The sequence below is a fragment of the Amphibalanus amphitrite genome, unplaced genomic scaffold (genome assembly GCF_019059575.1).
Source record: "Amphibalanus amphitrite isolate SeventyFive unplaced genomic scaffold, NRLGWU_Aamphi_draft 000260F_arrow, whole genome shotgun sequence".
Taxonomy (NCBI): Eukaryota; Metazoa; Arthropoda; class Thecostraca; order Balanomorpha; family Balanidae; genus Amphibalanus; species Amphibalanus amphitrite.
The window spans coordinates 300779-323467 of NW_024881755.1; the positions used below are offsets into that span (position 1 = coordinate 300779).

Genomic DNA, 22689 nt, shown 5'->3' on the forward strand with positions numbered 1-22689 from the left:
ACAGTGACCTTAGCGATAGCCTGATAAAAATGACCTTTCTAACTCTGAGAGAATTTACAGTGATGAATTGTCTAATGCTTTTCTTTTTCGGTATCTTTCTAGCTTTCTTAGTTTTCAAGAAAATCGGGTGTGATCGAATGCCCCCCCCCCCCCTTCCCCATCATGGCGAAGCTGGCTGAGGCACAATCAGGGCGCGGGCTAACCGCTACGACCCCGGTGCAGCCAGAACCCGTAACCATTGCCCGCTGCTTGTGCTCTATTAGGAACACGGTGTAGTAATTAAAGTGGGAAAGTTTCGCTGGCCGCGACACACCGTGAAGCAGCTGTGTTAAACTCGACGAGCAAGGCCAGGTGGAACGGCTGTCGCCAAAAACAGAGCAGCAATACCCACAGCTGTATCGGCTTGCTGGGCCTGCACTCAGTGGTTCTTTTTAGCTTATTCACGTCATAGCTTTAAAAAATTAAAACTATCCTACATATAAAGTGGAAGATGTGATAGCTTTGCATTGGTAAAGAATAGCAATTTAGTTGCTGCGAGTGCCGAGTAACCTACCTAAGATGCGGGCATAATGCAAGCCATTGACGTCCTCTCGATATTTTACGACAGGACCATACACATTAGCGTTTGTAGTAATATCACCTGAGATCACAGATCTAAGAACCGGATTTCTGCAATTTACACAAGCAAATCGTATATACATGTCGTGTTAACGTGGTGTTAACCGCTGTTCTGATTTTTTTTTATAATGCAGGGCAGCCGATTACAGCCGTAGGCGATATGGTGCCGACATCAGCAATCACACAACAATGGCTGACGCATGGAAATTCCTCATCGTAAGTATGTATTGTACAATGTACATACTTACATACATCTGCTCATCGGAGACTGTAATGTGCAGGAAATGTCACTGTGAAAAATAAAATAGTTTCAACTTTATTAGCAGCGGTGGCTGTGAAAATGGGGCAAAACTCATGATCAGGAATCGATATTAGAATATCATTCTTCAATGTTGGAATGGATGTGGAAGTTGCATTTTTTTCTCCGATTCTGCTAACTCTAATTTTTTATTCCAATTTTCTGATCTCCATTAGCCGTCTTCAGCACCCAGACTTTAATGAATCGATAAATGCGTCGGGTGCGACGTCAGGGCGCGTATATTTATTGTACCTACCCGTATTTACTATGACAGATATCGGGAGCGATTGATATTCGACTGATTGCGCTTAAATTTCATACCAAATTCCACACACTTACATAAAGAGATCGTTCGGGTGTCTAGAATTTAGATTACTTTCGATGCAACTTATCGCTGAAGTTACTATGACATTGCTGTTTAACGATTTGGCGTGTATGTGTGTGTATTCTATGCCTATTGCCTGTTGAATTCCCTACCGTTTTTTTTTTTCAGACGACTGTTTACAACCACACGGTGAATAGCGTGCACTTCCACGGGTGGTTTGCGGCCGTCAAAAGACCTGAGCTTGTTTCATCAGCACCCCCGGTAAGTCGCGAAGTCAGCCGGGCCTGCTCGGTAGGCACGATTTTAATGTAGTTCTTAACCCGGCATCCCGGCCACCTTCCGCGCGGTGGGGGGGGGGGCATTTTTTGCCCCCCCCCCCGTATCTCCGAAACTACTGGACGGATCCGGAAAATTCAAACGGCGCTCGATAGCCCTGTCAAATTTGTTGATTCCACACAAATTTGTTGAAAACCAAATTTCATTGACCTCAGGGTCACCGATGACGTCACAGGTCAGGTCAAAGATAAATGTTTCACCGTTCACGGGACTTCTAGGGAAAGGGCTATTACACCGAGTAAAACGCATTTTGTCGAAAATCAGCGATAGGGCGTCAGTTGTCTAGTACATATGTTGCTATTAGAGGTCACTGGTCATACCAGGTCAGTTCACAGGTCAGGTCACCAAAGGTCACCAAGGGTCACCACATGAACCCAACTTTACTAAGGTTGTGCGATGCATGTTTTATGGCCAGTTTTTCATTTCCAACTCAATGGTGTTGGTTATAAGACCATCAGGTACGGTTTAGGTCACTTTCTGGTGGAGGTCAGGTCAAGGTCAGGTCAAAAAAGGTCAATTTTCAAAGTTGTTATTTTTGCATAAAATGGGCATTGGTTCGATGCAGCTCGTCACGGGGAGTCTAATGGTGGTCTTTGCTTTGCGCTACGAGGTCTAGAATTGCTAAAAATTGAGTTTGAAAATTTGACGTCATCAGTTTTGAACACTTTTTTTTTCGCTATAACTTGGCCAAAAAAAGAGGTATCGATCTCAAATTTGGTATGTAGATAGACAGCGGTAGGGACTATCACCTATCATCCGGTTTTTTCGAAATTCAAAAAACTTTTTGGATTTTTCGGCTATTATATTCAAAAAAATTATTTTTTATTTTTGGGAGTCAAAATCCAAAAATTTCAAAAATCCGAGACAACATTTTTGTAGCCCTTGATATTCTATACCTTTATGTCAAACATTTTTCTGTATCTCTAAAGCTGTAGGCCTGACAGCTCTTCTCGCGAAACCTTTTTCTGGGTCGAAAATGGCAGAAATGACGTCACCCTAACGTCATTAGCGTCCAACCTGTCATAGCCTTTGGAAATTTTTTGGTCACAATGTGCAATAGCTGCTCAAGGGAGGGTACTGAAAGTTTGGTGACGATCGGCGCAGCGGTTCTCGAGATATCTCGAAAAAACTAAAGGGGGGCAAAAAAAATGCCCCCCCCCCACCGCCTGGAAGGTTAATCAGTAACTTAATTGTATTGTTACGGAGCGAGCGAAGCGAGCGTAGTCTTTCCCATATAACGGAAAAATTTCAGTATGAGCGGCCCGGCCGCCCGGCCCGGCCCGACCTGTAACGCTTATGAGAGTCTCATACTATAGCAACCGCTGGGCAGGGCGGCTTTCACGCAGTTGCCAGGGCGGGGTGGCTTTGCTTGTAGCGGTAGGCACCCACTAGGTAAGTCAGTTCCATGTCCCAGAGTTTGGGGTGCTGCTGCACGTGCGCAAGTGCAGGGGTCGATTCCAGATCTTGAGAACGGCTGGACCGATTGAACTCAAATTTTGTAACCGGTTAGGGACTGATTAGTAGGGTCCCCTGCAAAAGTAAGCTGGGATCCAACTTGCACGTGCGCACGTGCAGGGTGCCGCTTCCAGATCTCGAGAACGGCTGGGCTGATTGCGCTCTAATTTGGCACTTTAACCCGCGCCCCAGTGGCGCAGTGGCGGTCTCCGCCAACTTCGCCCTAGTGGGGGGGGGGGGGGCATATGTTACCACCCACCTCTAACTCAAAAACTAAGAGGGCTAAAAAGACGCAGTAAAAAGCAGTCGATAGCTCTCAATGCGTACGTTTGAAAGTATTTCAGTCATTTTTTATCTAAGAGCAATATTGGGGTCACCAGAGGTCATCAAAGGTCAAAATTTGCCAATGGTCATTATATTTTTCAGAAAACATGCCGTTATCTCAGGAACTATGGCAGCTAGAAAAACGCATGGAAAAGCAATCGATAGCTCTTGAACTCTTCTTTTGAAAAGGTCATTATTAAAATTGACCTCAGGTCACGGGTTTAGCCTCCAGAGGGCAAAAACTCCAAAAATAGCTGTTTTTACGAAAAGTGTTTTTTGACAATAACTTTCGACAACAAAAAGCCACGACATTTCTATTGCCAGAATCGTGTTCCTCTCGCCGAGACGCGTCGAATGAACCGTAATTAGACCTTGAAAGGTCACCTTGAAAATTTGACCTCAGGTCAAGGTCATTACCTTACCGGAAAAGGGCATGTTGCATATCAAACGATGCGTCTCGGCAAGACAAACACAATGAGACCATCCCCAGCGTTCTATCTCTTTCCAATCGCGAGTTATTGGCAAAAAGCTGTTTGTAGCCTTAAATGACCTCGGATGACCTTTCTAGAGGCTATCAGCAAAAATGACACCCTGGTCATCACGGGTGGTCCAAATTATTGTGATTCTGAAATATTTGGACTGTTCCTATGCGTACACACGGATCTAGAGGCTTTTTCATTTTTCTCCATTGACTTGTAATGGAAAGGTCACGCCACTGACCTGACGTTAGGTCACGGATATAAGAAATCCGAGATATACAATTTGTAGGCGCCCATAACATCATGCAATCCACCAAGTTTAAAACCTTTCTGACAAACACTGCAGGCTGGACATGATTTCAAACTTTTTTAGGCTTGGTCAGTTAACTTGACCTGGTGACCTGACCTGACATGACCTGGGGTCAAAAACTTCACACATTGTCCAAAATTGATGTACCAAAAGCTACCCCAAGCGGCGCGGCGCTACGCGCCGCGGTTTTTTATTTACACGCAAAAAAACGCGACAGGGTGGTAACATATGCCCCCCCCCCCCACTGGGGCGAAGGTTAATAGAGACCGGTCATTCGGGTGCCGTGCACAAGTCAGTTGGAGGTACCCCCTCACAAATTCGCACCTGCGAGGCCCCCTCTCGATCGCTCCGTTTGTCGCCCTATAAGGCGTTTTAACCCTACTACTGCATGGTGGGCTCTCGGGACTACGTTAACTGGTGGAGGGGGGCCGATTCGCCCCCCCCCCTTGATATCTCGAAAACTGAATGTCCGATCTTAATGGACAAACGCCATTCGCTTGCTCTCATCGTGAACTTTCAGACTGACTTTAAAAAGTCAAAAGAAAGTTCAAAATTAGGGTTCCTGGAAGCAAAAAAAAAATCGGAAAAAATCGCGTTTTACACCTCATCACTAAAAATGCTACAACTTCTTTCTTTTTTGACCGATTTTGATGAAACTTCAGGGGACCCTTCTTCATGAACTGGACCTTCATATATACTCCGGTATTTTGGATATTTCAAAAATCATAGGCGGATTCAGGTAAGCTAACTTGGGATGACGTTTTGAGTTTTTGTCAAGGTATACCTATCACGTGTCTTATGACATGATGTGTCATATATCATGTAAAATATGCAACGTGAGCATACAATACACGCTTTCGCTAAGCATAGGCGGATTCAGGCACACTAAGACGGGGGGCAGTACATTGATATTACCCCCCCCCCCCTTTCTCGGGTACCTGGATCCGCCTTTTCCAATATTTTCATTGTAAAATGACGTCACATAGTCTTAAGGCGCATACATATGACGGGTGGTGCCACTGGTCACCAGTATAAACCTAAGTAAGTCGCTGGCCGCTGCTTAGCGGCAAATGTCGAAACAGTCAAATCTGGGCCAAAACTACCCCCGAGAAACTCGTCCTGGGCCCAATCTTACCAATGCCGTGAATAGGATTTGGCAGCACTGGCCGGAGTTTACGGCACTGGTATCAAAGATGTCCTTTTTATTTACCTCCAGGTAATCTTGTCCATTGATTTTGATAGCGTGAATGATTATAAATGTCGCCAGAGCGAATGAATAAGTGAATGTGGAATAGTTGTGAATGTTACCAAATGCCGTGAATGCGCATTCAAGGCATTTGATAAGATTGGGCCCTGGAGACGCCTCTGCGCAAGCTAGAAACTAAAAAAATTAACACAATGTGCCCAATGAATAGCAAGGAAAAGTCCCCAAATTTCGAGTCCTTAGCTTAAGTCGTTTTCCGTCGAGAGGAAAAAACTACAGGCGGGGGCCGATTCCCCCCCACCCCCCCCCCCCCCACCCACCCACCAGTAATAGGATTAATGTTCTATATAAATATTGTTTGGCACGGAAGCTTTTTAAGCGTTGGCCAATTGAGTCAAGTTGACCAGTTGACCCTGATTGACCTAGAGCCTCGCGAAAAAAAAAACGAGCGTGTTGCCCGTGACGAGAGGAAGCTGATGATACTCAATTTTGAGGTCCTAGGTAATTGGTTGACCTTCCAGGTCAGGTCAATGAGCCGAAGTGGAAATTAGCCCGAAAAACTGCCCTAGAAACATGTAAAACTCGAAAAGTGACCCGAGGTCATCCAAGGTCAATGACCTGACCTGACATTCAGGTGACCTTGACACCCACATAATGCGTGGGACGAACATCATTTCACATGTTTGGACGTTTAAAATCACAAAAAGACTGGAAGCGCGCGAATAATGTGAGCTGACATACGCTGAATCGCGACTCCGGCCAAACATGGTCTCGATAAATAGCTCGCAGGTCAAAGGTTATTTGGGTCAGAGTCATGAAATTTTCAAAGAAGGTGTAAAATTGATCAACTTGAAAGTACTGAAAGTTTCGTCGCGATCGGGCGCGTTACACGAGTTATTTGGGAAAAACCATGGGGGTCCATCCGACCCCCCCCCCCCCATGAAAAACCATGAGGGTCCATCCGACCCCCTACACATGCGAGGGTTAACCCTATTCCTTGCAATTCGCCCCCTCAGGCTTTTTCTCGTGCCATTGCCAAACGCCGCAAGACTGAAAGCTCATACTCTGTGACTTTTCCTTAACATTTAATGCGCACATTTTGACAAAAAAAACATTGTGCCGGGTCAGGTCAGGTCACCAGAGGCGGTTTGTTGACCCCACATCAGAAAAGTTTGCACGCCTAGAGTTTTTGACTGATCAATTTCTTCTCTTCAGGTTTTAGCTAGGGTACCAATATGTGCACGCTGTATATCTCAGAATGTTTATATAAGTGACCTGAGGTGAGGTCAGTCTCGTGACCTTTACATTGCAAGCCTATGGGAAAATATTGAAATGCCTCCTGCTTCGTGTAAACGAGTCAAAACCACCCAATTCTTTCAGTGTTTTGGAAGATTATCTCATCGGTGATGATCCTGGTGCCACTTATTGACAGGGGCACCGGGAAAGGTCATCTGAGGTCATGTGACGTCATTAATAGTTTTGTCAATAAATCACGACATGATGGTATGTACTAAAGACTTCTAAGTGGTACCAAACTGCTCGCCTGGTCAAGGCGCGTCGTTTGATACGCAGCATGACCATACCCCACAACCTCATTGGTGGATGACCTGACCTTGACCTCGGGTCAAATTTCAAATTGACCTGTGAAATTCATTGCATACTTATTTCGCATCGCCTCGATGAGAGCAAAAAAAATGTATTAGGGGAGAGTGGTGCAGGAGGCCCCCCCTTAAGCTCAGTTGCTATTCTTAGACAACTGAAATATTTAAGAGCTAACGTGTGCATGCGCTGTAAGCATGCATCATTTTCCGATACATATTTGCATTCAAAATGAATCTAGGGGGTACACAAACCGTAAACTTTAACATTTTGGAAAAAGTTGCAAAAGGGCCTCTTACACTATGGGTATGGTAAGACGCCCCCTCGGGCGTTTTACAAGTCAAGTCGACTTGTAAAAGACGCTTTGCGAACACAGCTGCAAGGCCTTTTATTTCGAAAAGCTAAGCAAATACGGTGTTATCGAAACCAATAACACTTCCAAAGCGCTCGAACAATGCGAAAACTAGCACAACCAAACGCTGATGACCAACGAAAATTGTACCTATTACCTCTAAGAAAGGAAACAGAAAAAAAAGAAACAAAAACAAACTCCTTGAAAAAAATGTCACGCCTGCCGCAGGTGCAGGCGTTTTAGCATCGGGGGCGTTTTTATCGGGGGGCGTTTTATCATCCTCGAAGGGAGGGCCTCTTAAAAAAATGCAGTGTTTTAACGTCACAATATTTATGGTTTATGAGACATTTGCAGCGCACCAGAACATGGTCTATTCTGAAGCTAACATGTGACAATTTCGATGAGATAAGATTGCATTTGATAGCCATTGTTTTTTCAGATATATAAGGGTGATAAAGATGCATATATCTAGCAAGTAAAGGGGCAAAAACAGAAACCGGCTTACCAAAAGTCGCTGCGACGCACCTGATACCTCAGGTTTCGTGAGTTGTTGTTTCAAGAGAGCTTCTGCTTTACAAGAACATTAAAAAATAAATAGCATTATTGGTTTGGTAAAAAAAGCGATGGGGCCTCTTACCGACCCTGGGCGTCTTACACGGATCTCCCCTACTTTTATGTCTCTATGTTCCTTAATTCAAAAGTTATATAAGAAACTATTTCCAAAACATTTTATCATTGATGACCTCTGGTGACTTCAACCTGACCCAAAAATATTTTTGCAAAAGTTGTAGATCTTTCAACGACATATCAAATGCCGTTTGCCATTTGTCGCTCCGATGTGTGGTTTTGAGATCTGATGCGGGGCCGAAAAGCCCCCCCCCCCCCCCCGCCCAGAACCGAACCCTTCAGAGCCCGCCCGGAGTAGGGTTAAATGACATTTCAGCGAGATAATATACGAGGGAATCAAACTGCGCGTGCCGAGGGCGAATGACTGTTTTGACAAACGATCCTCTGATCCCGAGACACAGTGTAATTGGCCCGGTGTACTCTCAGTAGACAGTACCTACCTACCATTCCTTCAATTCTGGTCCATGGCAACGCACGAGCGCTGCCGGCATCTAGTATGCTATTCACAACTTTGCATTTTGCAATTAACAGGTAAAGGAACCATATTCTATGGTTGTTATCCTCTTCTTCGACCTCCTGCTCTTCCTAGTGCTTTACAAAACTCAGTCTGAGGATTCGGTACGACCCTTTTCAGACGGATGTAGATACCGTGTTGATGTCGCTCGATCTTGGCCACATCGGCTATTTTATGGTGACCAGTCGGCCGCAACTCAGCCCCTTCCCGGCTGTAAGTACCGTGGCAGTGCTTGGGATGGTATATAGGGCCTTGGGATGGCTGACGACTGTAATAGCCGTTTTCACGACGGGCTATCCGGCGAATGCACCTGATTTAACCAAATCTGCACCTAATTTCTTTTACAGCAAATATCTTCATTTTATGAATTTATTTCAGTGTTTTAACCGATGATGCTCTCTGATAATATGACATAGCAGACATATACATAAGCAATGAGTGCAACCCTAGCTGATAGCTGCTAAGAGACACACTGAACCTGATTTGACCAAATCTGCACCTGATCTGTACCAGATGTGCACCGAATGTGTACCAGATGGCCGTCGTGAAAACGGCTAATAATATGCTACTGGCAATGTCTCCAAAAAAGCTTACGTTTGCATGCTTTTGCTAAAATTGTGACTTTGTGTAAGCATCGTGTCCTTGGTGCAATGTGTTTGCATTGCAACCTCATTATTGTGAGTACCTGCCTGTTTGCCTAGCTTGCTAGTTCTTGTCTCCTGCGCTTAGAAACTTTGTTCCCTGTATAGCCCACGTACATTTGATCATTGGATGTTCGAACGCAAAAAAAAACGTTCTACAAACTCAAAGCTCAACCCCAAGGCCATATACCTATTGGCAAAATTAAAATATAATGCGCTCGTCATCAAGATTGCATAGGAACATGCCTATAATCTATCCTACCCTGCCACGGCGGTGTGTTGACTGCCTCGTTTTTAACTTTTTTTATTTTTGAGAATGCTCAGAATGACCAAGAAAAGTGACTTAAAAAGAGAAAAAAGAAAAAAGTAGAAAATATTCCAGACAAATTGTTCACACTAAGTAAGTTAGTTTTAGGTCTGGTCAAGTCACTAACCTTATGACGTCATGAGTCAACTTCTCAACACCGTCTCAAAAATGTCGCAACTGCGCGACGCTCTTAATGCCAAAGAATGTGTCACAGCCAGCTTAACCCTCGCCGGCTGAGTGGGGGATGCCCCCCAAAGATTATTTTTGTGATAGCTCCGAACACGCCGGATATAGAGAGATGAAAATCAGCATACCTGATCTTTGATTCAAGCCGGATCTTGTGACGTCAACTGAATTTTCAGATCAGGTCAGGTCATTTACCTATGACGTCTTAAGTAAGCCTCTGCACGGTCCTCAGATGTCGCTGTACTTCGCAACAGTGCCGCCACGGGCCGCAAAATCCCAGTCCAGCCCATACCAGGCCCATGGGTTCACAGCCCGGCCCAGCCCGAGCCTATTCATGGTAAAAGCGTCAAAGCCCAGCCCGGCCCAGCCCGTCAAAAATGAATGGTTTAAAAATTATTGACACCACACAGGTACCCAAAGCCCAAAGGTAGCAAAGAAACAATCTTTTGCGAGCAGCATGCACAATGCACATTGCATGCGTGCTTTATCCCGCGCGGGGCTGGGGGGGGTAAATTTTACCCCCCCCCCCTCGCGAATTTTTGCGATATCTCAAAAATGGCGACGCGCAGCGCCGCCAAACTTTCAGTACCTTTTCTTACATCAATTTGACACGTTCCCTGAAAATTTGAGCGAAATCCGTCGGAAATTTTTTGAGAAATTGACGTTTTAGTGACGTCATGTTCGCCATTTTCGCCTCAAAAACGGCAAAAGTTCAAACGCCGCTAACATCTTTATTTTTAAAGGAATCAAGACGTAACAAAGAAGGTTATACGTAATTTTACTTTGTCTATCAAATGGCTATCTCGGTTTTTTGAAAATTTTGGATTTTGGCCTAAATTTTTTTCAAAAAACTGACTTTTTTGGAAAAATCATTATAAAATCCAAAATTTTGAGTTTATCGAAAAAAACCGGAATATGTGTCAGAGAAGTGGTCCATGTGCACCTACATACCAAATTTTAGAAGAATCGGTTCAAAAATGTGGGAGTTATTCAAAATTTTATGACGTCACGACACACAAAATTTTTGAAAAATGACATTTTTGGTAGTTCTAGACCTCGTACGGAAACAAAAATAGCACCATTCGATTCGCCGTGAAAAACTGCATCAGATAGACACCTTTTTAGGCCTTAACAACCAACTTCAAAATTTGACCTCACTTGACCTGACCTTGACCTGACCTCGACCTGAAATTCATCCAGAGGTGGTCCATATCACTTACTGAGTGTGCCTATTGAATTCTATGAGTAAAATGACCCATAAAACATGTGTCGCACATGCCCTTTTCTATATTTTGTTTTTTGGTGACCTGACCTGACCTGACCTGACCTTGACCTTGACCTCTGAATGATATTGTATGCAACGAATATTGTCTTGGTAGCCTAAGAACACGTTTTGGGCGATCAGTCTCAGTCCATGACTCCATTCTTCGGCAACTACGGTGCAAGGCCGATACTGTAGAAACTTGCAATTTGTACCCTTGACCTGACCTTGACCTTGACCTCAAACTTTAAATTAAGTACATGTTTTTAGTAGTTCGTGATGAGAGCTTTCGATTGGCGTTTGAATTTTCCAAATCGGACCATTAGTTCGGGAGATAACAGGGGGGGGTAAAATTTACCCCCCCCCCCAGCCCCGCGCGTTCGGCTGGAGACCCCAGCCCCGCGCGGGTTATTAACCCGCGCCCTGGTGGGGGGGGGGGGGCTATTTTTTGCCCCCCCCCCCCCTCGTATCTCCGAAACTACTGGACGGATCCGCAAAATTCAAACGGCGTTCGAAAGGCCTGTCAAATTTGTCAAGAGAAACCAAATTTCATTGACCTCGGGGTCACCGATGACGTCACAGGTCAGGTCAAAGATGAAATGTTTCACCGTTCACGGGTCTTCTAGGGAATGCGCTATAACGCCGAGGAAACGCATTTTGTCGAGAATCAGCGGTAGGGCGTCAGCTGCCTAGTGCCTAGTAGATATGTTGCTATTAGAGGTCACTGGCAATACCAGGTCAGGTCACAGGTCAGGTCACCAAGGGTCACAGGTCAGGTCACATGAGCCCAACTTTACTAAGGTTGTGTGATACATGTTTTATGGCCAATTTTTCATTTCCAACTCAATGGTGTTGGTTATAAGACTATCAGGTACGACTTAGGTCACTTTCTGGTGAAGTTCAGGTCAAGGTCAGGTCAAGGTCAGGCCAAAAATGGTCAAATTTTAAAGTTGATAGTTTTGCATAAAATGGGTATTGATTGATTCAATGCAGCTCGTCACGGGGAGTCTAATGGTGGTCTTTGTTTTGCGCTACGGGGTCTAAAATTGCTAAAAATTGAGTTTGAAAATTTGACGTCATCAATTTTGAACAGTTTTTTCGCTATAACTTCGCCAAAAAAAGAGGTATCAATCTCAAATTTGGTATGTGGATGGAAGGCGGTAAGGACTATCACATATGTTCCGGTTTTTGCGAAATTCGAAAAACTTTTTGGATTTTTCGATTATTATATCCAAAAAATCTATTTTTTTATTTTTGGGGGTCAAATTCCAAACATTTCAAAAATCCGATATAGCAGTTTTGTAGCCCTGTTTAATCTACAGCTTTTATGTCTTTATCATTTTTCTGTATTTGCAAAGCTATAGGCCTGACAGCTCTTCCCGCGAAACCCTTTTTTGGGTCGAAAACGGTAGAACATGACGTCACTCTGACGTCATTTCCGGCCAATCTGTCATAGCCTTTGGAAAAATTTTTGGTCACAATGTGTAAAATTGATGTCCGGGAGGGTACTGAAAGTTTGGTGACGATCGGCGCAGCGGTTCTGGAGATATATCGAAAAGTCTGGAGGGGGGGGGCAAAAAATAGCCCCCCACCAGGTCGCGGGTTAACCCTATTAGTGGCAGGCTCCTGGCTACCCCTATTAGTGGCAGGGGGGGCTGTTTACGACCCCCCCTTGATATCTCGAGATCTAACGGGCCGATTTTCAAAATTCAAACGGCATTCGATTTCGCTCAACGTGATCTACATTTCTAAAAAATAAAAATTAAGAAAATGTCAAAAGGGGGGTTGAGGGGGGTAAAAACGGGGAAATTGCAGATACATTTTAGACTGTTTATCACGGCCAGGTTTCTGAACCAATCTTAACGCAACTTTTGCCGATCGATAGAGAATGAACCAGGCATTCACATGGATCCTAAAAATATGCATTTTCAAAAATCATAGGCGGATACAGATCATTGATATTGGGGGTACACAAAAAGTATAGTAAATAAGGTTTTTGTTGGTACTGTTTCTAAAAAGGGTGGTAATGGTCTTGTTATGTTACAATTTTCTTATGAGAGAACGACTACAATTGTATTGGTCATGCATAGGCGGTGTCAGGGCACCTATGTTGGGAGGTAAAACATAACCCCCCTTTTTGGACGCCTGGATCCGCCTATTATAGCAAAAACGTGTCAAAAGAGGATGCACAATAACTTTGTATATGTTATCACATGATAAAACTGGTGCATACAGTTATAATACATCAGCATCGTGATCATCGCCCAAATGACTCGCTTCACGAATAGGACCCCCCAATTCCCAGTGCTCTGGAGCCGCCCCTGGTAAAGTTATGAACTTGAAATTTTCAGGGAATGTGCCCAATTTAGTTTTAGGAAAAGTCAGAAAATTTCAGCATCGTAGCTTCAGCGGTTTCGGAGATATTCCCGAAAAACCTGAGGGGTGGATGAAAACAACCCCCCCCCCCCTGCCACTAATAGGGTTAACCCTATTCCTGGCGGGCTCCGCCGGGACAAGAAACTGGCGGGGGGGGCCGATTCGGCCCCCCTTCAGATCTCAAAAACTACACATCGCAGCGACAAACGGCGAACGGCGTTTGATAGGTCGTTTAAAGATCTACAACTTTTACATAAAACATTTTCAGGTCAGGTCAATATTGAGGTCACCAGAGGTCATCAACGATAAAATGTTTTGGAATTAGTTCCCTTTATAACTTTTAAACTAAGAAACATAGAGACATAAAACCAATACATTTTTTGTTGCTCTCGCCGAGGCGATGCGAAATAAGTATGTGATGACCTTCACAGGTCAATTTGAAATTTGACCTGAGGTCAAGGTCAGGTCATTCATCAATGAGGATGTGGGGTATGGTCATGCTGCATACCAAACGACGCGCCTTGACCAGGCAAGCAGTTTGGTACCACTTACAAGTCTTTAGCACCATCATGTCGTGATTTATTGACAGAAAAACGATTTATGACGTCACATGACCTCAGATGACCTTTGCCGGTGCCCCTGTCAATTAGCGGCACCAGGATCATCGCCGATGAGATAATCTTCCATAATACTGAAAGAATTGGGTGGTTTTGACTCGTTTACACGAAGCAGGAGGCGTTTCAATATTTTCCCATAGGCTTGCAATGTAAAGGTCACAAGTCTGGCCTGACCTCAGGTCACAGATATGAAAATTCTGAGATATACAAATTGCACATACTGGTACCCTAACTATACCCTGAAGAGAAGAAATTGATCGGTCAAAAACGCTAGCTCTTGCGTGATTGCAAACTTTTCTGAGGTAGGGTCACCAAACCGCCTCTGGTGACCTGACCTGAGATCAGATCAACTCAAAATTTTCAGAAATGTTGCGTAAAAGCCTTTTAGGAAAAGTCCGAAAATTTGAGCTTCCTAGCTCAAAGCGTTTGGGAGAAATAACCAAAAAACCTCAGGGGGGCTCCTGAGGCCCCCCCCCCCGCCAGGGTTTTTGAGTCTTGCACAATAATAAGCTATGTATGTAGTTATAGTTTTTGTCTCAGTTGCGAACCCCTGACTCCACTTTACAGTTGTTGGCCCAGCCATCTACAGCGCATCGATCCTTCATATTTGAGGGCCCAGCCCAGCCCATAGCCCAGCCCAGCCCATGGCCCATTGGGCTGGCTCGGCCCATGGCGAACACTGCTTCGCAACGCCCTCAGTCGCAGAGGAACTTTTACAGGGAGTTGAAACTTATAGGACGTAGTAGGTAGGTATATCATCTATAGAGTTCTTGCAGCTTGTATATTTCGGAATTTTCCTAAAAGTCATATGAGGTCAGGTAGCGAGTCTGGAAAGCCACCAATGGACTCAGGAAGACCTCCCGAATCGAATGATATGCGATATGACCGCCTTTGACCAACTTCGTGAGCTGACCTTGACTCGAGGTCAGCACCTGAACCTCACCGAACTAGAGGCATACCATTCGATGCGCCTGAGTGAGGCAAACACGATGATGCCAAAATCGCGGCTCTATGGCCGTTTTTGCGAAGTTACTTATTTATAAAAAAAACGTACCCGTACCCTAGGCCACTTGACCTGACCTCAGAGGTCACCAATTGACCTGAGACCTTAAGATAGGGTGTCAGTCGACTCGTCTCGTAACGGCGCACACGCTCGTCTTTTCTGCGAGGCTCTAGCTCTATCAGGGGCGAAACAGCGAGGGGGGTCATACCTAGTGATGTCAGTTACGGAAAATCGGAATACCGATACCAAACCAAATACCAACAATACACATGGAAAAAATACCGAAACCGAGCCAACTTGTAAATATGAGGGAAATACCAACTGCAACATTTTACCAAGTTCTCAGGCTCTTTTACATAAGAGAGGATTCATAATACCAACAAAATACCAAATACATTCGCCTTGAAATACCAAATACCAAGTAGGTATCGGTTTGGTATCGGTATACCAAAAAGTTGGTATCCGATTGACATCTCTAGTCGTAGTACCCCTTCCCCCTCGGCCGGCGCGTATGTAGCAAACCAATAGGTCCAGCGAAAGTAAAAAAAAAAAAATGAAGTAATAAACCCTAAGTCCTCACAACTTCAATATTTAGGATTTTTCGTAAGAATCGTTTTAGGTCAGCTCGGTTACGTGACCACTCCCCCTCACATCATCACTCAATGGGCAAATATTGAAACTAATTTTTTAGCGCCAGCCAAGATCTAATCCTAACTATCCCCATCACATGAATCGTTATTACATGAACTAGTTGCAGGGATCAGTAGTCCATGCTGCACCTTGTCATAGGCGGCGGAACGGGGAGGGCACCGGGGCACCGTGACCCCTTTGATTTTGGCATTTTAACATTAGCCCTATGGGCGTTGCATGGAAAGAATGGGACCAAAAGTCGGCAGTGTCCCCCCCCCCTTAACCCGCGCCCCGCTGGGGGGGGGGCAGAATCTGCCCCCTCTCCCGTTTTTCGCCAATAACTTCTAAACGCGTTACGCCAGCGACGTCAAACTTTCAGTACCTTATCATGCATCAATTTGATACGTTCCTTGAAAATTTAAGCGAAATCCGCCGGAAATGTTTGAGAAATTGACGTTTTAGTTACGTCATGTTCACCATTTTCGCCTCAAAAACGGCAAAATTTCAAACGCCGCTAACATCTTCATTTTTAGGAATCAAGACGTAACAAAAAAGGTTATACGTGATTCTACTTTGTCTATCAAAGGGCTATCTCGGTTTTTTTGAAAATGTTGGATTTTGGCCCAATTTTTTTCTTCAAAAAACTGGCTTTTTTGGGGAAATAATTTTAAAATCCAAAATTTTGAGTGTATAAAAAAACGAAATAAGTATCAGAGACGTGGTCTATGTGCACCTACATACCAATTTTTAGACGAATCGGTTCAAAAATGTGGGATTTATTCAAAATTTTATGAAGTCACGACACACACAAACTTTGAAAAATGATTTTTTTGGAAGTTCTAGGCCTTGTACGGAAACAAAAATAGCACCATTCGATTCGCCGTGAAACACTGCATCAGATAGACACCTTTTTAGGCCTTAACAACCAACTTCAAAATTTGACCTCACTTGACCTGACCTTGACCTGACCTCGACCTGAGATTCATCCAGATTTGGTCAATATCACTAATTGAGTGTGCCTATTGAATTCTATGAGTAAAATGACCCATAAAACATGTGTCGCACATGCCCTTTTCTATATTTTGTTTTTGGTGACCTGACCTGACCTTGACCTTGACCTTGACCTTTGAATGACATTGTATGCAACGAATATTGTCTTGGTAGTCTAAGAACACGTTTTGGGCAATCAGTCTCAGTCCATTCTTCGGCAACTACGGTGCAAGGCCGATACTGTAGAAACTTGCATTTTGTACCCTTGACCTGACCTTGACCTAACCTCTGACCTACTCAAGCAAAAAAATGTGTGCTCTTAAGATCCGCCTTGTTGAGAGCTTTCGATTGCCGTTTTCCCCGTCTTTCTACGACCATCGGTTCGGAAGTTAGACAAGGGGGCAGAATCTGCCTCCCCCCCCCCAGCAGGGCGCGTATGGCTGAATAGCCCAGCGGGGCGCGGGTTAATTGAAGGTGTTTCGCCGCTACTGCTTGTGTGTCTTTATATGATGAAGCTACATATGTTATACCTATGCATATTGCATACCTGTGACCCGACCTTGACTTGAGTTCAACACGGCAAAGTTTGCCTTTCCAAACAAAGGTATACTGTTTGAGTGTTTGAATGACAGGTATGTAAAAATGCAGAATTTATTTAACAGTGTCGGTCCGGTTTTTGCACTTTCCTAATCTCAGATGTTATCGGTGGACCTGAAATTTTAAAATTTAGTACCAGTCGCTGCTACTCGTAACGGAACACACACACACACCCTTTTCCGCGAAGTTATTGCTAAATCGGGGGCTCAAAAGTTATTGCTCAATTGGGGGCGTAACGACAAAGGGGCATTAATCGCCTCTGTGCTGTCTGCTGCCCCTGCCACCGCCCTGCCCTCTGTCTCCTCTGTGCTGTCTGCTGCCCCTGTCTGTCTGTGTTGTCTGCTGTCCCCTCCCCTGTCCGTGCCGTCTGCTGCCCCTCGCCCTCGCTCTGCCCCGACTGACGGCTGTGTCTGCTGACCGCTCCTCCCGTCACCGCCCAGCTGTGGTACAACTCCTCTGTCCCGACTGACGGCCGTGTCTGCTGACTGCTCCTCCCGCCTCCGCCCAGCTGTGGTACAACTCCTCCGACCTGACGGCTGTGTCTGCTGACTGCTCCTCCCGCCTCCGCCCAGCTGTGGTACAACTCCTCCGACCTGACGGCTGTGTCTGCTGACTGCGCCTCCCGCCTCCGCCCAGCTGTGGTACAACTCCTCCGACCTGACGGCTGTGTCTGCTGACTGCTCCTCCCGCCTCCGCCCAGCTGTGGTACAATCCTCCGACTGACGGCTGTGTCTGCTGACTGCTCCTCCCGCCTCCACCCAGCTGTGGTACAACTCCTCCGACCTGACGGCTGTGTCTGCTGACTGCTCCTCCCGCCTCCGCCCAGCTGTGGTACAACTCCTCCGACCTGACGGCCGCCTGGGACCGGCTGGTCGCTGGAGCCACGGCCGACCAGGTGCGGGCCGCGGCCAACCTGCGCCACGACCTGGTGGACGTGACGAGGGAGGTGCTGACCGGCCTGCTGACCACCTACCACGGCCGGCTGGTCGGCGCCTTCAGCGACAACAACACCGTCCTGCTGCGGTGAGCCAGACATACCCTGAGCCAAACATACCCTGAGCCAAACATACCCTGAGCCAAACATAGCCTGAGCCGAACATACCCTGAGCCAAACGCAGTGTGTCACCCCAAACTGCAGGGCACTGCTAAATCGAACATCAGCTCATGCGTGAAAACTGGATAAACTTTCAGCACATTTTTGTAAAGATATGAGCTCTTGGTTAAACCCAATATAAGTTTACGTGATAGCGCGCCCCAGTAAAAGAAAACTTGTAAATCGTTAATTGAAATTACACTCGCACCGGCACACAGGGAGGAGGGCGCCGTGATACTGGAGCTGCTGGCCGACCTGGACACCGTGCTGAACACGGACAAGGACTTCCTGCTCGGAGCCTGGGTGAAGCAGGCTCGAGAGGCCGCCGCCAGTGAGGAGGTGAGATAGGCGATATCGTCCCGCTGCTGTCTTCGCGGATGCCAGTCCGTGTCAATGATGTATTTAATTGCCTAAGACATGCTTGTCATATAAGGTTTAGCATTACCGAATCTACTGATAAACGAACATCAATTATAGATTGTCTAAACTTTAAAACTTTGGTCCAGGGCAGTCAGCTACCTACATAGTAGGCGCATTCGATCAGTTATAAACCCCCAGACGGTCTGACGTCCTCCTGACCTCAGGAGGGCGTCCAGTTCGTGTACAACCTGCTGAACCAGCTGACACTGTGGGGTCCGCGCGCCAATATCGTCGACTACGCCGCCAAACAGTGGTCCGGCCTGATGCGCGACTACTACCGGGCCCGCTGGCGCGTCTTCATCACGTAAGACTGCAACAGCTTAATGCTGGTCGAAAAGACAGCATTAATTTTGTTAGGAACAACCAATACAGAAGACCGCGTTATCATGCCAATTGCCTATTTGTACCTAAGTGTTCATTGGCTGCTGCAAGGGAAGAGAGTGGCATGGAGGTCATGACCCCTAATAAGTAGCAGTGCATGAAAAGAAACGAACGACCTCTGTCATGCATGCATAGGTCCTATGTTTAAGTTGAACGGAAAAACTGCCAGCGATAGTTCGTTGGTTGCCTTTTCACGGTTTTGATATGAAGCATCGCGGTGAAAATTAACTATTGACCTGACCTCAATATCTTGTGAAAAGCAATGCGTGCCGTTTTTCCACCATTCTAGGTCACACTAGGAGTAAAAATGCTTGAGGTCGTCGCCGTCCCCCTATTCGTCAGTGCTATGGCAAAAAAAAAAAATGCACCAGTCGGGCAAGAGTAAATGAGAACGCTTCAATGTCGGAAAATTAGACGGTCACCCAAAGGAAAAGGAAGTTTTCACTCAGCTGTAGTTTGATTTATAAATCAACCTAAATATGATTTTCGCACATGACCCGTATAGTCGCATCAACTGCAGTAAGGTTAGACCAACTCTGTTAGCGCCTTAACAGCAAAGGGTCGACAATTTTTATAGGGCACATAATTGCACAATGCACAATAGCAGACGTTGTTTGGCAGCAGTAATAAGAAATCAATGGCAGTATAAACCTCCTCCATTTTGAAATGTCGCTCTTAATTATAGGGTTTCCTAAATCAGAAAAATTCCTAATGGATTGCGATCCTTATCAAAAGCGCAAATAGATCATGTTCATAGAAACAGGCGCCAGTGCCGACTGCGTTAGTGCTGTTGTTAAGTGCTGTAGAAATAAGTTACTTGTATAAGTACAGCACTTTGTGAAATTAGGACCGAACCTACCAATGACAGCCGCTGGACTCCTTGCAATTGACAGCTGTTACAGAGCTGGCCTGCCCATTGGGTATTTTTCGGCAGTCTGCCCCGGCCAACCCCGCTAAAATTTACTAGTGTTTCCTATGCTCTTTCCTAGTTGTTTAACAGCTCAAACTGAGTTCTCTTAGCTACAGCTACAGGCTCAGTGATAATATGTCCAATGGGCTGTAAAAGACGCTGAGCGGTGTTAAAGCCCGTGTTATAGCTGACATTTGAGTTGACCCTATATCATACCAAACTAGGGGATACATACGCTATAATGCTAATTCCTGCTTGAAGTTTTGATGCGACGCTGCAGTATATAATCTGACGACTGACGCATCCTTAAAAAATATCGATAATAATGGCGTCCAAGATTCAATGCTCACTGTATCACTTCGATGCTAATGCCGTGTCCTGACGCATGATGCGACATATTTATTGCTCGACTTGCATGTCGATATTTGCAGGTATTTGGAAGAGTGCTTGTTGACGGCACAACCCTATAACCAGACCGAAGTGAACGCCAGGTATTTTTCACAAGTGGAGGAGCCCTTCACGTTCGGCCCGGCTGATTACTCACATGTGCCTACCGGTGAGTGATGTGAACTGGCTTCTCAAACAGACACAAACACACTTATTTCCCTTTGGTATTTCTCCCAGACAATGTTTCCGTTACGTCGGTATTGGTGAGAATTAGGTACTAAGAACGCTCCGCTACGAGATGCTTTCACAAAATGCAGGCTACTTTCCACAAAAATTAGTTGCAGCTTTTCATTTTTTGGGTGCAAGTCAAGCTGTCGAATATATCAGTTCATTTAATTGTGATAATAATTTTTAGCTTTAAAAATAAATGAGCTCTTCCGTGCAACCTTATTTAGTGTCCAGCGATCAATCTCATCTCTCTATTTCTGTCAGGTTTTGATGCGTTACCAAATATGTAGGCACGTTTATACGGCCAACTTTTGAGCCTTTCTCTTATCGCAGCTCTGTTGTTTGCGAATTATTTAGAACTGTTCAGCTTATCCGCGGCAGGTATGTCTACTCTGATATCCTTTTATTGCACAGGGAGGCTTATTGAGACGGTATAAAGCGGAAAAGCAATATGTAGGCTCTCCTGGTGTAGCCAAGCTTAATCAAATGTTTTGAAGCTGGATCTAAGGCGAGAGAAAAGAAACGAGACATGTTTGTAGTAGGTAAATTAATGCCGTTACTCTTGGACAGCCAGTACAACGCAGCAGTATGATTGCGATCACGCTGTCAGCGTTACGGTCTACCCAGTTTGTCGCCTAAGGAAGTGAACATCACAGAGCTGATGGGTGACGAGCAGACTTTCAAACAGCACTTTTCCGTCAGGTGATACTGCGGAAGTGGTGGCGGAGATGTATCAGAAGTATCGACCCGCCCTGGACGGCAGCCATCGCCGGACGGCCGGTTACAGCGTCATCTTTGTATAACAAGACGGAGACAGCGGACAGTGCCACAACGTACCGCAATCGCAACGATGTATTTGTTCCAATCGTGTAGACCTCTTCCGAGCGTATATGTTTATCATAAAATAGCCAAAAGTTTGATGTTGGCGTACCATTGTAAAAAAAGATAAAATGCATGTTTGATCGCCTGCACGACCAGCTCCTTCATTTTGTTATATGCATTTAGGAAATTGATAATCGAATTTAACATGTACAATTTGTATGGCGTTTGATCTGTTCTATAGAATGCTTCAATTCTGATAAGCACACAATGCACGCGTTTAATCGCATCTCTGAAAAATTGTTATGGCAGGATACCGTTCTGAGTCGTGTGTTTAATCCCTCGGGGCTGAACAATAAACAAGGTTGTTTCCTAAACTCCAGCATATCGGAGAAACGTCACAAAGAAAACTATCAGGTAGGTATAATTGTGTATTGAACAACACACACAAAGCATCGAGGGGTGCAGAACTGCAACTGACCTAAACTGCATAACTCGGGCGGCACGCTTAACGCGACGGCGAAACCAGGCATTATTCAAACAGTGCTACCGCGCTACAAAGTTCGGACCAAACTGTGTTTGCTGACCAGAGCCACGCAGGACCCGGCACGCTGCCTGGAGCGCTCGGTAAACTAGGAGAGACTAGCCGGACGCTCAGTAAACTACAGTAAGCCAGGGGCCCGTTCACAGAAATAATCGGTTCGAAGTTACTCTAACCATAATGTTTAATGAAGAAATACACGTCCTCGGCACCGGTGTCTCGCATCATGCATCGATTCTATAGGTAAACACAATATACCCAAAATTCAAAACGTGTGTTTATAAAATAAATGCAATCAAAATAACCATTCCTAGTAATAACAACCCCAAGCAACACACGGGTTTCTTTGCGATAACTTCCTAACCCAAGCATTCAAGTGTCATGGTAGAATCGCAGCGGCACTAAATATAACCACTTTATTAGCATTCACTGAATAAGCAGGGATGAATTCTAGCAATTCTCCTTGAAGTCGCATTGCGGCAGCGCTAGCAATAGTAGTAGTTACTAGTTAGCGACTTGTGAATGCCTTTGGCGCTCTCCATCCGAGAGGCGGCCGAGTTGCTTCACTCAAAACCGCCAAACTCTGATTGGTGCGCTAAGCGAACGGTTCGGTTTATATAAATGACTTGTTAAAGGGTGTGGTTTGTTTAGAGGCCAGTGGTGCCCACTTCATAAACATATTGCACATACAATCAATAATTTTGAGCACCTCTCATCACATCGTTTTCCAGCACTGCAGCTAACTAGTCGTCTCGAAAAGCCAGCACAAACCGGCAGTGGCCGTTCATCGCTTCTCAGGACCCGACCAGCAGCCCGACCAACCAGCACAAGCCCGGCCGCGGCCACAGGAGCGGCCCGTCG

General features: G+C 45.4%; 1 protein-coding gene across 1 annotated transcript in view; it reads left to right on the forward strand.

Moving 5' to 3' along the window:
- LOC122386716 (alpha-N-acetylglucosaminidase-like) overlaps nt 1-21664 on the forward strand; it is a 61606-nt gene extending 39942 nt beyond the window's left edge. The window contains exons 12-19 of the mRNA XM_043376196.1: nt 753-834; nt 1410-1502; nt 8562-8654; nt 17876-18072; nt 18361-18481; nt 18727-18866; nt 20285-20409; nt 21171-21664. Coding sequence (XP_043232131.1) covers nt 753-834; nt 1410-1502; nt 8562-8654; nt 17876-18072; nt 18361-18481; nt 18727-18866; nt 20285-20409; nt 21171-21271 — 952 coding nt within the window. The 3' untranslated portion in view covers nt 21272-21664. The remainder of the gene's footprint in view (nt 1-752; nt 835-1409; nt 1503-8561; nt 8655-17875; nt 18073-18360; nt 18482-18726; nt 18867-20284; nt 20410-21170) is intronic.
- The last annotated feature ends 1025 nt before the right edge of the window (nt 21665-22689 follow it).